General features: G+C 34.1%; 2 protein-coding genes across 10 annotated transcripts in view; both read right to left on the minus strand.

The window, feature by feature from the left end:
* Window positions 1–5,474, minus strand: LOC136817506 (uncharacterized). Of its 8 annotated transcripts, none has more exons than XM_067073825.1 (13): window positions 5,393–5,474; window positions 4,475–4,562; window positions 4,001–4,072; window positions 3,741–3,816; window positions 3,414–3,491; window positions 3,032–3,076; window positions 2,865–2,927; window positions 2,570–2,626; window positions 2,133–2,301; window positions 1,531–1,606; window positions 1,057–1,128; window positions 665–745; window positions 1–419 (listed from the first exon to the last, which is right to left on the minus strand). In XM_067073825.1, the coding sequence occupies exons 2-13, from the start codon at window positions 4,520–4,522 to the stop codon at window positions 333–335; spliced, it is 924 nt and encodes a 307-aa protein (XP_066929926.1). In that variant the 5' UTR covers window positions 4,523–4,562; window positions 5,393–5,474; the 3' UTR covers window positions 1–332. The 8 variants fall into 8 exon arrangements, with proteins under 8 accessions (XP_066929926.1, XP_066929925.1, XP_066929924.1 ...); XM_067073824.1 differs by lacking the exon at window positions 5,393–5,474 and adding an exon at window positions 5,074–5,263; XM_067073823.1 differs by lacking the exon at window positions 5,393–5,474 and having other exon boundaries at window positions 4,475–4,773.
* LOC136817504 (N-acetyltransferase ESCO2-like) overlaps window positions 5,352–13,083 on the minus strand; it is a 23,667-nt gene continuing 15,935 nt past the window's right edge. The window contains exon 7 of one of the 2 annotated variants that reach the window (XM_067073822.1): window positions 5,352–5,513. In XM_067073822.1, the coding sequence (XP_066929923.1) occupies window positions 5,496–5,513 (18 nt within the window). In that variant the 3' untranslated portion in view covers window positions 5,352–5,495. Of the gene's footprint in view, window positions 5,514–11,947; window positions 13,048–13,083 lie in introns of those variants that run through there. The other variant, XM_067073821.1, reaches the window with a different exon arrangement.

The following is a 13,083-nucleotide window of genomic DNA, read 5'->3' on the forward strand; positions in this document are numbered from 1 at the left end:
CAAGAATGAGTAAAATTGTAAATGGGCCAAATGCATTACTGAGTATCAAAAATAACCTTAAAGGTATAGGCTACAGTATATTTCTTTATCATGTTACACGCAAATTTTATAAGAATAGCTTCTACAAGAACATAAGGGTTAAGATTGGCCAAATCTTAATTAAACTCTAGGAATACCCCCAGGGAAACATTTATGGAACATAGAGTATATTCAATTTGTAACAAAAATGCCTGAGCTTTTGAATACGTTAAGCATAGTTCACCTTGGATTTTGTCAAATTCTTTAGAATACTTTATCCTAAATCTATATTATTCTTATAAAAAAAGAGTGTATCAAGTCTCAGAATTCTTCTCCAGTAGCAGCCTTCGAATAGCCAACACCGGACAATTGCACTCTTTTGATATCGTGCGAACCATCAGCTAAATGTAAAAAGCATAAGTCTCAGTGGAGTGGTAAACTGTTGTAGGGTATTTCAAAACATTTTTTCCCGAAGAATTTACTGGAATTTTCTTTAGGTAAAATCGACAATTTAAAAAATCTTTGGAGTTGTCTCGAAAACTTAATTTACAATTTCCTCATTATTTCTACAAAAAGTTTTCAGACCCAAACTATTTCTTGTAAGTTTTAAATAAAAGGTGAAGAAAAACTTGAAGTATTGCTTTACCTCTGGAAGGAAAAAATCTTTTAATAATTTGGCATCTGCATCGGGTAGCACTTCCTTTAATGAACCTTCTACATAGTCAATCTGAAAATACAAAGATACACAGCTATGATAAAGGTTCCAAGAGTTCGAAATCGAGTTAAAAATACGAAAATTTAGAAATAAATCAAGCAAAGTGGATGTGATTAAACATAATCGAAATATTTCAGGGTTTCTCAGAACTTTTAGCAGGATTAAAAACCCTGAAGTAAAGAAAAACAGTTATGTAGATTATAGAAAATTGAATGTAACTATTCTGTCTATTTTATTCGAAATCTTTCCAAAACATTCGATGTGCCTTGGAACAGTTTGTCAAGAAGCAAAAAAGCATTAAATAGTCTTTTCCTGATACTTACAATATATGGTTTAAACAATGGTAATATGCTCAAGGACAGGGACTCATGATATCCATCATTACGTTGCAATATCTAGAAATGGATTCAAAACATGCTTTTACTAAAGTCTTTCCAGATATAAGAATGGCTGTAACTATTGAATTTGTTTGAATGAGAATGCGATTTTGTGACCGTTAAAAAGGTATTTGCCAGTAGAATATTATCAAGTGAAATTTGTTTGAAATCTTCTACTATTGTGCTATTATCACCATTTTTATGAATTTTCAAACTTTGACCATTATCACTAACACCATTTTCAAAAAAACTTATTCAGTCAAAAATAATACAGCTCACAGTTGATCACTGGTTGACTCAGAAAAACGAAAGTCAACCAGCCAGATATCTAAAGCAACAACAATGATAATTCTCATTTCTTTCCTAGAAGTACAATATTCAATTTATATATTTATATTGAGACAGACTTTAGTAACTTACTATGTGTTTTATGCTTTCAAGGTGAGTTCTTAAATATCTCTTTTTAAACTCAGCGAGATCTTCCAACCAAGATAGCCTGTTTGAAATCAACACAAAACTTTCGTTATACAACTGCAGCAAATAAAATTTAAATTTTAGCTTTTTAAAATGATGACTTTTCAATTTTTCATTCTTAATAGTCTCCTAGCTTTAGGGCGATCCAATAAAAATTATCCTCTTCTACTTTGAGAGAGATTTTCATTTAACCCCTTGTAAACCCCCCCTCCACCTTTCGGTACCAGGGCTTTTTTATCAGAAAAAAACGCGATGGTATACGCGATGGTATAGTCACACCAGAGACTTGATTTGAGTTTCCTTGCAGAAAAATTTTACAAATTTACCCTTATCGCTCTTGTAAAATCTTTTTCAGGAAATGCAGCTGTGAGATGAGACCTTAGGAAATCTTTCCCTCTCAGTCTAATGATAGCCCTTACTATGAGAGGAGATATCCCCGTTGTCAAATTTATAAGATTGACCATAAATAAACACGTATATGAAATTAAAATTATAATTAAAGTCTCAGGAACCTTTTCTTTTTAAAAGCCTCAGAGGTACACAATTACCGTTTATGCTCTACGATCAGAGGTGTGATTAAGTGACATCCACATGATCGGGGTTGTGACGTCCCAAGCTCCACACATTTACTATGAAAAGTCTTGAGGCACTTGTCACAAGTAAACGTTTGGGAGTATATCGGTTTAACTGGTTTCAGACAAAAGTCTTTGCAGCAGTCTAAAACAAACAATCAACAAATATAACGGACGAGGGATATCTTATCGGAAAGGGATCGGTTGTTCAGTAAAAAATATAGAGTGTCAAAGAAAAACTGTGACAAGCAAATATATACCTTTTATCAAAAAGTATGTAAAAACTTCGTAGATTGAACCACGAAATAAATTTTTTCAATTTTCAAGAAAGTTCTTTAGTTAGATCTATCGTATTAACCTTTTGGTAATTTACCCTAATAAATTATCGAAATGTGCGGTGAAAGTTTGTTTACTTGTTTTAGTGTGAAAGCTATTTTCTTCAGCTTTCTTTTCTTCTTTTCTCTTTTTTGCTAAAATAGGATTCAAATATTGTTTTGATTACAGTTTGTCAACGAGAAGTTACAAAATGTAAATCTGTTACTTGCCAGCTTTGATAATCTACTTCCCATCCTATTAACGTTTCCAGAGCAAGTACAAATTATCTCTACAAATTATAGAAATTATTTTGAATTTCAGTCATTATAACAAGGAATTTTTTCTTATTCAAGTGAATTGCTGATAACATTTTCTGCAATAAATCATATTTACTTATTTCAGTCGAATGGTGATTTATTCCAGTTTTCCTTTTTGTTTTTCTTTCTTTTTTAGTAGCTGGAATATAATTATTACAAGAAATGGATTAACTCAAGGATTCTAAAAGGATTACATTACATTATATGAAAGCTTAAAGATTTTAAAGAGAAAACCACTCATACCACAAATATTTGTTTTTCTTGAAACTTTCTTCACTTCCAACTTATCTGTTTAGTAGAAATATTGTAATATTACAAGGGAGTCGTTTCTTTTCTCCTATCCTAAATTTGATGATTACTATTTTGCTATGAAAAAACTTTTTATTTTGCCAAAACTTTAAAGAAAATATAAAATGGCAATAAAGAATTTTACATATGCAGAGTTTCCCAAATAAAGCGGTCAGAATCCTTTTCCAGCCAATATTTTCAAAAGCGGTCAGAATTCTACCATGCATAGCAATCCTCATAAGCCATTTTCATAACTCTACTTCTAAATATAGAAAAGGTAAAAAAGCACCAGAATTCAATGGAAAGAAAAATAACCAAGAGTGATCAAATACAATACCTGTGAATGTACAATATTCCTTTAGAATCGTCAGCACTCGTTCGTCATTTAGAAAATTTACCATTGACTGATTATTACCTTTGAAATGAAAAATGGATTCTTGGCTCAAATAAAACAATTATAATCATATTTTGATAATGCTAATGTAACGAGAGGAGGTGACGTCTGCCCCCCCCCAATCTGCCGTCAGGTTTTAACTTTAAGTTGTAGAACAATTTTGTTGTTTTCTTTTATGAAACGCCGGATGATTGACAAAGGCAATATTTTACGACACGGTCCACAAACCATTTAAGCAAGTCGGTAAAAAGTTAAGAGTTTGAATCCTACCACTATAATGTATTTTTTCCTCATAAATTGCAACAAATCCAACTGTAGTTTTGCAATAAACATTCCATTCATGAGCCTGACGAAAATAGTTAACATAAATTTAAATCAAAGAAGGTTAGGAAAATTTCTCCACAACCACACGAGTACTTTTTTTCTGAGTAAGAAAATTCGGTAAGTAACACAAATTTTTAAAATAAATGAAACTATGCCTTCTAAAAAACTTCTGAGTAGTGAGTCACTGAAGCTGTCGTCATTTTTACCTTCGTTTTTACTTGTTCTATGTAATCTCGGTTTCTGCGATTACGATCCTTTTTGGATTCAATCAATTTTACCTGAAAAGAATAAAATGGCCAATTTACGGAACACTACAATTTTTGGATATTTTCTTTCTTTTTGGCTGAAAACCAGTGAAAACTGCTAATTTTAAGATAAGGGGCGCCAAAATTAGAAATCACAGACGCCTTTTGGTGCCCCTTGTCTTTCAGCGTCCCTAAAAAATCGGCCGCTGTCCAGTAAATACAATCCAAATTCGTTAATTGGCATGAAATATATTTGCTGAGATTCTATTTTAAATTATTTAAAACACAACACTGCAATTCAAGGCAGTGAAATAGGAAAACAGTAATAGAACCATAAAAAATACTCTAACAATCTTGTAAGAATCCAAAATCAGCCTGAAATTTCTGATGAAACAAAAATAATTTAGTTAAACTTCAATATAATTATGGACTTACAGTTTTATTCCAATCAAGCCCATTGCTTCCTCTACGTTTGGTTGACATGATCTATCAATTCCTAATATTTAACCTTTATGTATGTTTCCTTTAACAAGAAAAGAGAAATGAAACCGATCAATGTTACAAAATATAACCAAATACCTTATGACTGACTCCTTTTAGAAGGTTAAAAAGATTAATCAGCAAGAATATCTAATTATTATGATTGTGTCAGAACGTGCCATCACGGTACGATTTTAAAAGATTGAAAACGAAATTAATATGACTTATTAAATATGATGTATAAACTTTCTGATTTGTATGTATTTTTGTGGTCATTAAAGAAAAGAAGTACTTGATTTTCGACAAATCATTGATTGATTATTGACTATCAATTGGTTGAATGTTGACTATCGAATGGTTGCTTTTGATTAAAAGGACACACTAAGTAGCTATAGCTAGTTAAATTTAAGTGAATAAAAATCAAGGTAAGCAAAGCATCGCATAATTTTTCATTTCTTTGTTAATGTTATACTGCGAAATAATAAACACTGATGAAGCATTGACGATTACCATTTTCCCAACTTTTTAAAAATGTCGAAAATGATTTGACTTACCAGTTGTTTGGTTTTGATATTTTTAAGTTTCTTCCTACGCTGGGCATAGATTTTTCCTAATAATTTTTGCTTGATTGTTGGATAAATTTGGTGAAAACATAATGTTGAATTAGAAAAGAATACTATTTGAGCCTTTGAGCAGGCTTTCAAAGTAAATCAGGTCATTACATGGTGTCCTTAGCTATTATATAGAAAATTATTTTGGTAATAAAGATATGGTTAAGGAATAAATCATTCTCTAAATTTTCATCAGTGCGAATAAGTAATGAGGCAAATAGTTCGATATTATATTGTTGTGTTGAAGTAAACAAGTTTTTACATTGCTGTGATTACGTGAATAACATTCTCCTTGGTTGTTTTGTTTAGTGTGATTAATTTTTTTGGTGGTAATTGTGTTGGTAAACCATCGGGGACATGTCCAACTATATGCACGTGCATCCCTGAAAAGTAAGAGAATAATGAAAGTAAACTAGAAAAGCACGGCTTACAAAGGATTCCTTGTCCTTTAATCTCTATTTGCCTCCTATTTCACTATGAATTAAGTCACACCGTTGCTCAGTACTTATTTTACTTTTTTGTTTCTTAGCCTGTAGGTCTACGTCAGCTTTACTTTACTAAAAGGATTCAGTGTTTTCCAAGAAATTAAGTCGAGGAATCCGAAAAGGTCCTATCTGAAAAATCTGAAAGTGAATGACCACTTAAATCTTCTTTTATTTTCGATCAAATTATTTGCAATAAGGGATTCTTTCACTCCTATATTTCCTCCTGGTTAAGGGTGACATAATCAAACAGGGTAGCTGCACAGTGTGTTATTGTTTGATAACATTTTCTGGTCAATTCAAAAAGTATGATCAAAACAACCTGACTTACAAAATTGTAATTTCAAAAAAACCTAATAAAAGTAATGTCATGCATAAATCAATTGCATAATGATTTCTCTGATATTGCCTTTTAGCAACTTCTGAGTGGTAACTTCACCAAAATCATTTGTGTAATTTGAAAATAGTTGACCAAGAGAACAATCATTATTTCATGGAACTTGGTTAAATACACATTCTGTTTAATTGATATTACTGCTTTGGATGGTCTGGGATTAGGAGCTGATGATCATTACCCAGAGTGTATAAAAGTTACCTCAAACATAAGTAAATAATCCTTATATATATGTAAGGAAAACTAGACTCAAACCTGAAAAATCCTAAACATTTCCAAACCATTTTTACTTTCTGACTGACAAACCATTTATTATACTTCCCAACAGTTTCAACAAGATACTACCTTCTGAAGCTGTCTTTGAATGTAAATAAGAGATATACTTTTCTATTTCTATTTGGTTGAGTTGCAGGAGGCTTTAAGGCCTATTTTCGCAACTATCGACACTTTCAATGAGCGCCCCGTCAGCACCTTGGATGACTACCCAATTCCCCTCACATGGCATGGGTTACCCGGGCGAAGGTTCATTCACTTGCCAAGTAAACCCCAGCGAGTGGGAATCGAACCTCAGTCGCCTGTGTAACAACCAAGGTCAATGACCACTATACCACAGCTCCTTAAACAAGAGAAGGAAAGGAAAATTGTATCCAAGTTAATAATTCCTATTGTATGTATCCTATTATATGAATTAAATTGGTTGCTACCATTTGTTTTAGTAACAGCCAAGAAGATGACCAAAAATAAATTAAAAAAAAAAGATCAAAATCAAATGCCGGATGTGGGACGGATTGATGAACGACAAACAACTATGATTATGCATTTGAGTCCAATCAAGGCCATCCAATTAATCAATTTTAAAAAAGAGGGAAAAACTTTTGATTCATCTGAAAAAAGCATTTGTATTGTATTATATTGATCATTTAATGGAACCTTTTCTAGCAGATGGTGTTGCTGGCTGGATTACATAAATTTCAGGATTTAGTCAAATGTTTTCCTTTTTTTTCCCTTTTTGGTTTAGTTACAGGAGGCTATCAGCCTATTCTTGTAAATGTGTAACACGATTAAGCATCCTGTCAGCAACCCTGGGACTGGACTACTCAATTGCCCTCACATGGCATGGGTTGACCTGGCTGAAGGTTCGTTTATATGCCGTTATGAGTGGGAATCAAAATTTGGTCTCCCGTACAGGAATCAAGGTTGATGAGCACTGTACCCCGGCGCCTTTTTAATAAGATAGGACAAAGGTTGTCAATATAAACATCAATTAAAGTTTATCAGAATTATAAATTGCTAATTACATTACATAGTAGTTGGTATATTTCACATTCATAAATCAGAATTTTTTGTTGTACTGTTGTCAAAAAAAGTAACCAGGCAATGTCAATCAAACTGTTTACCATTAACTAATAGAACTTTATGGAATGTAATTGAAAGATACCATGAAAGTGGGTAACTTGCATCATTGGAGGCTAACATGCATAGCCCTCAAATAGACCTTTTTTCAAAGAGGCCACCCTGTTGAATAATTATGTAGTCCAGCAGAAAAATAATGATAAAACCATGCATACTTATTACAATATGCAATGATACAGTAATTTTATGGCTGGACTACATAATTATTCAACAGGACGTCCTCTTTGAAAAAAGGTCTATGACTGACCAATCAAAGCAGCAAAATTTCAAAACAAATGAATTACGCAGCTCAGCTCGCAGCTCTACTCTACCATTTTTGTTTTGATTTAACTTTGTATTTTAAGGACCAGCCAGGTCATTCATTTGAGGGCTATGCATGTTAGCCTCCACTGATGCAAGTTACCCGACTTCACGGTAGGTGTTCATTTCAATTTAGCTAACTGTATTTTTATACAACATTAGGCCTGTAGGTAGGCCCATTTTCGCCACATAATTACCAAACCAAATTGAAGAGTAATTGAACCAAGAAATTCTGGTAAAGTTCCATTGGGTTTGCAGAAAAAAAAGCATATTATCCCCTAGTGGATGACACAAATTTTAAAAATCACATTTGTTAAGTAACTTCAGCCAACTTTTAAGCAAAAGATATCAGAATTCCATAAATTTCACCCAATTTTGTGGCCGAAGTATCGGAATTCCATGAATTTTTAGGAATTTTTGGGATTTTACAACAGAAATTTTGCAACTTTTTCTAAACTTTTTGCTAAGGAAATTCCATGTCCACTAGAGGATAATAAGCTATAACTGGAACAGCACATTACTGTTCGATAGTAATCTGATAACAGTTCTATTGGTTCGATATTTATTCAATCAGATTCAATCGCAGTTCGATGTGTTTGATTTTGATCACCTGAAATCCAGATTATGATTGTTTTCTGCCCTACATGTTGAAGCATGAGGCTTTCAGCGGCACCTCTGATCACGCAATCACATCAATTACAATTAATTTTTAATATCCTAACTGTAATACAACTAAATCGAATCAATCAAGAGGTTTTTGCGGTAAAGTTCGATAGGTGTTCGATCTGGTTCGGTAGTTGACCATCTGTCGTTCCCAAGCGTTCAAAAGAATTTGATGGTCCAATTACAAAAATCAGTTCAATAAGGTTCAAATGACATCACCTGGAAGTAAATAAAGGTGAACAATATAAAATACAGTCAATATTCCAACCCCACCCTGGCCGATCAAACCACTCAGACATCTGATGCTGACCAATCAATATTGCATCATTCAGAAATGAAATTTAATTACAACTAAAATATGTTCAAATGAAATCACAGCAGAGCATTTGAAAGAGCAGTGATGTGACTTGACTAGTGATTCAACTGGTGCCATTTTTTTATTCATTTAACGCAAACGCTCACTGTGGCAAATGGCAAATTGACCATATATGGAAAATAGTCTATATTTAGCACAGCAATAAAACGAGCCGTAACACACCACAACGAAGGTTTGTTTGCTATCAAGCACCTGTATAAGTGTAGTGAAAACTTTTTGAAAGGAGGTTAGACATCACACCTGACACTCTGGCTATCAAAATGCAAAAACAATTGTCTAAATTTCATGTTTCATTAAAATCAATCCTTTTATTTTAGGTGGGGAACATTAAAAAGTACGACTCTGCCGACGCACCCAATAGTCGGGTGCTTGAAGTAAGAAACTTTTACACCCAACAGTTGGGTGTTCATTGTCGGGTGGTTAATATTGGACGCTTTAATAGCACCCAACAAATCCACCAGACAATCTCAATCGAACGGAATCGACGATAGAACCAGTCGAACCAAATGGAACGCAATCGACCGATTGAAATTCGATTGTCGAACGCAATCAAATCTCAATCGAACGTCAAAATTCTGGATAATATTCGATTGGTTCGATTGTTGTTCGACTGGTTCGATTGTTGTTGTTGATTGTCGTTGTTGTTGGGAAACGTTGCCCGGTTCAGAAGCGTATTGTTGATCGGACCATACTGCTTTCTAACCGTCAAAACAAAGATGGCTGCATAAAATAGACAATCAACTCTAGACGATCTCAATCGAACGCAATCGAACGCAATTGAACATCAATCGAACGCACAATCCAATATCAATCCAATCTGAAAATTGCGGTAATATTCGATTGAGATTCGATTGCGTTCGACAATCGAATTTCAATCGGTCGATTGCGTTCCATTTGGTTCGACTGGTTCGATCGTCGATGCCATTCGATTGAGATCGTCTGGAAATGGACAGCGACGTGGACAACACGGGCAAACTACACTGTATAAAAGTATAGCAGGTGGATGGAAAACAGCAAAAGTTTCTGTCAAACGCCTATGGAGCGATGTCGGGTGTTTTTGAAAATTTAGAAATTCTAGCACCCCACAAAACACCGACAGCAGCACCCGACTGTCGGGTGTGCGTCGGGCAGACCAGAATGTCGTTGGAAATTCAACATTCAGGTGGCTGGGAATTTCTCGAGAGTGGACCTGAATTTTTAGGTGGGACCTTGATAACCAATCCCCCATTGCACACTATGGCCCCTTACAGACAATCAAAGATTTACAGATAGCTGCTTTGACTAGTAATTTTCATTCTAAAAGAAGAAATTTTTAAACAGAAAGAAACGTACCTTCCAGTCGGGTTCAACTGATCTTGTTAAGGGCATTTGTATTGGATATTGGTACTGTGAGTGCCGACTGAGCAGTCTGGTTTGTTCACGGGATATGCGGACCGACAAGGACACACCTATTTAAATCTGATTGGCTATTTTTCCGAGTGCGGAATAGATCATTTCTCTAAGTCCATCATGACATATCAAATGAAAGCTCTTTTTACGCCCTTTTCGGGCGTCTAAGTCAATACCGCCTTTTTTCCCCGGGATTTCTTAATATGACGTAATTAAAGATGGTAACCAAAGAGGTGGTATTTTCAAAAACATTCACATTTTGGAGGCAATCAGCTGTGTTTTTGACATGGAAACTGAGCTTATGTATTGTTTTGGATTGAATTATGATATTATTGAATGTTTCATTTCATTTCTCACATCTGGGAAAGCTTTGGAAGCCTATAATTTGAGTGAAAGCAACAATTTGATTCTGCGAACTGATGTTTTCGAGCAGTAAAACTTGTACACCGAAAAAAAACTTTTCAAAGTGATGGACTATAGACTATGAATAAAAGGAACCAAACGTATTCAATGATGTATCCATTGTGAGTCTTAAATCCATTGGAAATCTAGTCTTTGATGAATCATGGCGCCAGAGGCGATCCTGGAGAATTGAGTAAAACTATGCATTGCATCATGATTGACGTTCAACCCGCCGAAGACACGTTTCCCTAAGATCAACACTGAAATTCACCTGTAAATGATATAAACAGATTTGAGAGAGCACAAGGATGATATATTTTGTTGGCAATATGTTTTTTGATGAGAAAATGCACTTTTATTGACTTAAAGCCATGTTTACGCGTCGTACGCAGAGTTGACGCAGAATACTTGGAGATTCCCGGAGCATGGGGAAGGCCATTTTTTTCAAAAAATTTGGACTATTTTAGTATTTCCAGTACCTTTTCAACATTGAAAGTAATGTGTCAATCCATTTTAGTCAACCACAGCAAAAATTTTGTAAAACGGTCTATGTATCGCAGAAAAATTGAGAAAAACCTCTATTTTCAACTTTCTGCGCCGTTTTCTCAAAACACGTTTTAGGGGGTTTTCGCGGACCTTGTCAGCCTTTTCTCAGGATTGAGAAAAGCTATCGACTTGAAATTTTCAGGGTAGTTTTCCATTATGGTAAGACTCAGGATGAATGAAGCAGTTTTTAAAAAAAATCATTTTTTGACTTTTAAACTGAAAAAGTACAAATTTTAGGTTCCAGACCCCCTGGCTTGAAATTTTGAAAAAATTTTCCACTCATTCTGGAGACTTTCATAATACTAACCTTCCCCAAAAGAAATTTTTTGAATAGCTTTCTTAGCTTTTCTTAAAAGGTTGACACAATATTTTTATAGCTTTTACCCCCTGGACGATATTACCCCCGTCTTTGCTATTTTTAGAATTTTTTTTTAATTTTTCAAATCCTTTATAGTTGTGCTACAATTGTGGAAAGTTTCATTGAAAAATATTTACTACTTCAGAAGATATAACAAAAAGTTTAAAAAATGACATTTCAAATTTCTCATATGACTACCCCCTTAAGAATTTTCAAAGACATTTACTTCCACGAAAAAGGCCAAAACTCGTGAAAATCCCGAAAGTTTCTTCTCGTGAAAGTTTGTACGCCTAAAGTAGTCTACATAACGCCTTTACTCTTAGGTTCCAACCCCAAAATAAGGTAAATATAGGCTAAGATCAGGCTATTTAGAGCAAAATAAGGGACCTTATCTTTGACAGCTGAAAATTTTCTTAAAAATTAATAAGCGGGGGGGGGGGGGTTCTAATAAGGTCCGCCGGGGAGGTTGGAAAATTTTCGAAAAATTAACAAGCGGGGGGGAGGGGCGTTTATTTGGAACCTAAGAGTAAGCTATACCTCGGATACTTTATCGGGTATATGAGATACACGTTATGTGAACGGATTTTGGGCCATTTCAGACCATTTTAGTAAGGAGTCTTTTTTAACGAAATTATAAACAAAATATTTTTGAAAAAAGGGGTTTGCATTGAAAATTTACCTAATCATAATCACATTTCCGATTTGATTGTGTGTTTTTTTCTGGTGACTCTAGTAATCATAAGAAACCTTGCCAAATTTTAACCACCTCTTATTTTTCCAAGGTTTACACTTTACACTACCATTTTACTATCATGGACTAAAGGCAGTAAATGAATCAAAAGACAAGAATTTAAATTTTTCTATAATTTGATAAAAGAATCTTTTAAGTACCTAAATACGGATCTAAAATATAATTTACAACATTTTATATCTACAAATATATCATATATATGTATGTACATCAGAGCATTGATTACAATGTTTTAAGAGCTTCCGGGAAGAGGAATTGGGCAAAGAGAGGTACGGATCGTGTAGTGTGCCGAATCCGCTGTTGCCGGACAGGGGGGGGGTCACGATTGGATCACGAAAAACATTTTTAGGGATTTGAGTCTCGCTCAGATTCCCTTTTAACGGAAGTATTGCTGAAGATTAAAAAAAAGTACAATGTATGGTAAATTGTTCAAACAAGCTGTTTATCCCTCCTATCCGGTTTATAGGCAAAATAGAAAAAAGAGATAAACCTCATCACAAGCAAACCTTTCAATAAAGAATCAGACCTTACTGGAAATAAAGTATGTTGAACTGTTAAAAATTCCGATACTTAGATTGCCGATACAGCTCTTTACTTAAAGCATTATCAGGCATTATCTCATATTAAGTATAGGGAGGACTTAAGAGGGTCAATGATAGGATGAAAGGTAAAAAAAAATAATAAGAAATGGAGAAACATAATAATCAACATAAACGGATTCATCTAAAAACCAGAACATCTTTTTTACCAACATAATGCTCAGCAAAAGCTCGGCCATTAGGTGTTGGGTCAGAGAAAGCCAAATTGTTCTTTTCGATCACGCATCCGTACAAGAAATTACGTCTGAAAAAGAATACATACACATTCTTGACAAAGTTT

Source organism: Clytia hemisphaerica, unplaced genomic scaffold (genome assembly GCF_902728285.1).
Source record: "Clytia hemisphaerica strain Z4C2 unplaced genomic scaffold, Clytia hemisphaerica genome assembly, whole genome shotgun sequence".
Classification (NCBI taxonomy): Eukaryota; Metazoa; Cnidaria; class Hydrozoa; order Leptothecata; family Clytiidae; genus Clytia; species Clytia hemisphaerica.

What these genes read in the sequence shown, in the direction of transcription:
- LOC136817506 (XM_067073825.1), bottom strand. Translation starts at nt 4,522, where the DNA reads ATGTCAACCAAACGTAGAGGAAGCAATGGGCTTGATTGGAATAAAACT. An exon ending in GGAAAAAATACATTATAGTG is followed by an intron (nt 3,492 to 3,740) that starts GTAGGATTCAAA and finishes TTCATTTCAAAG; the next exon opens with GTAATAATCAGTCAATGGTA. An exon ending in AAGATTTTTTCCTTCCAGAG is followed by an intron (nt 420 to 664) that starts GTAAAGCAATAC and finishes TTTTACATTTAG; the next exon opens with CTGATGGTTCGCACGATATC.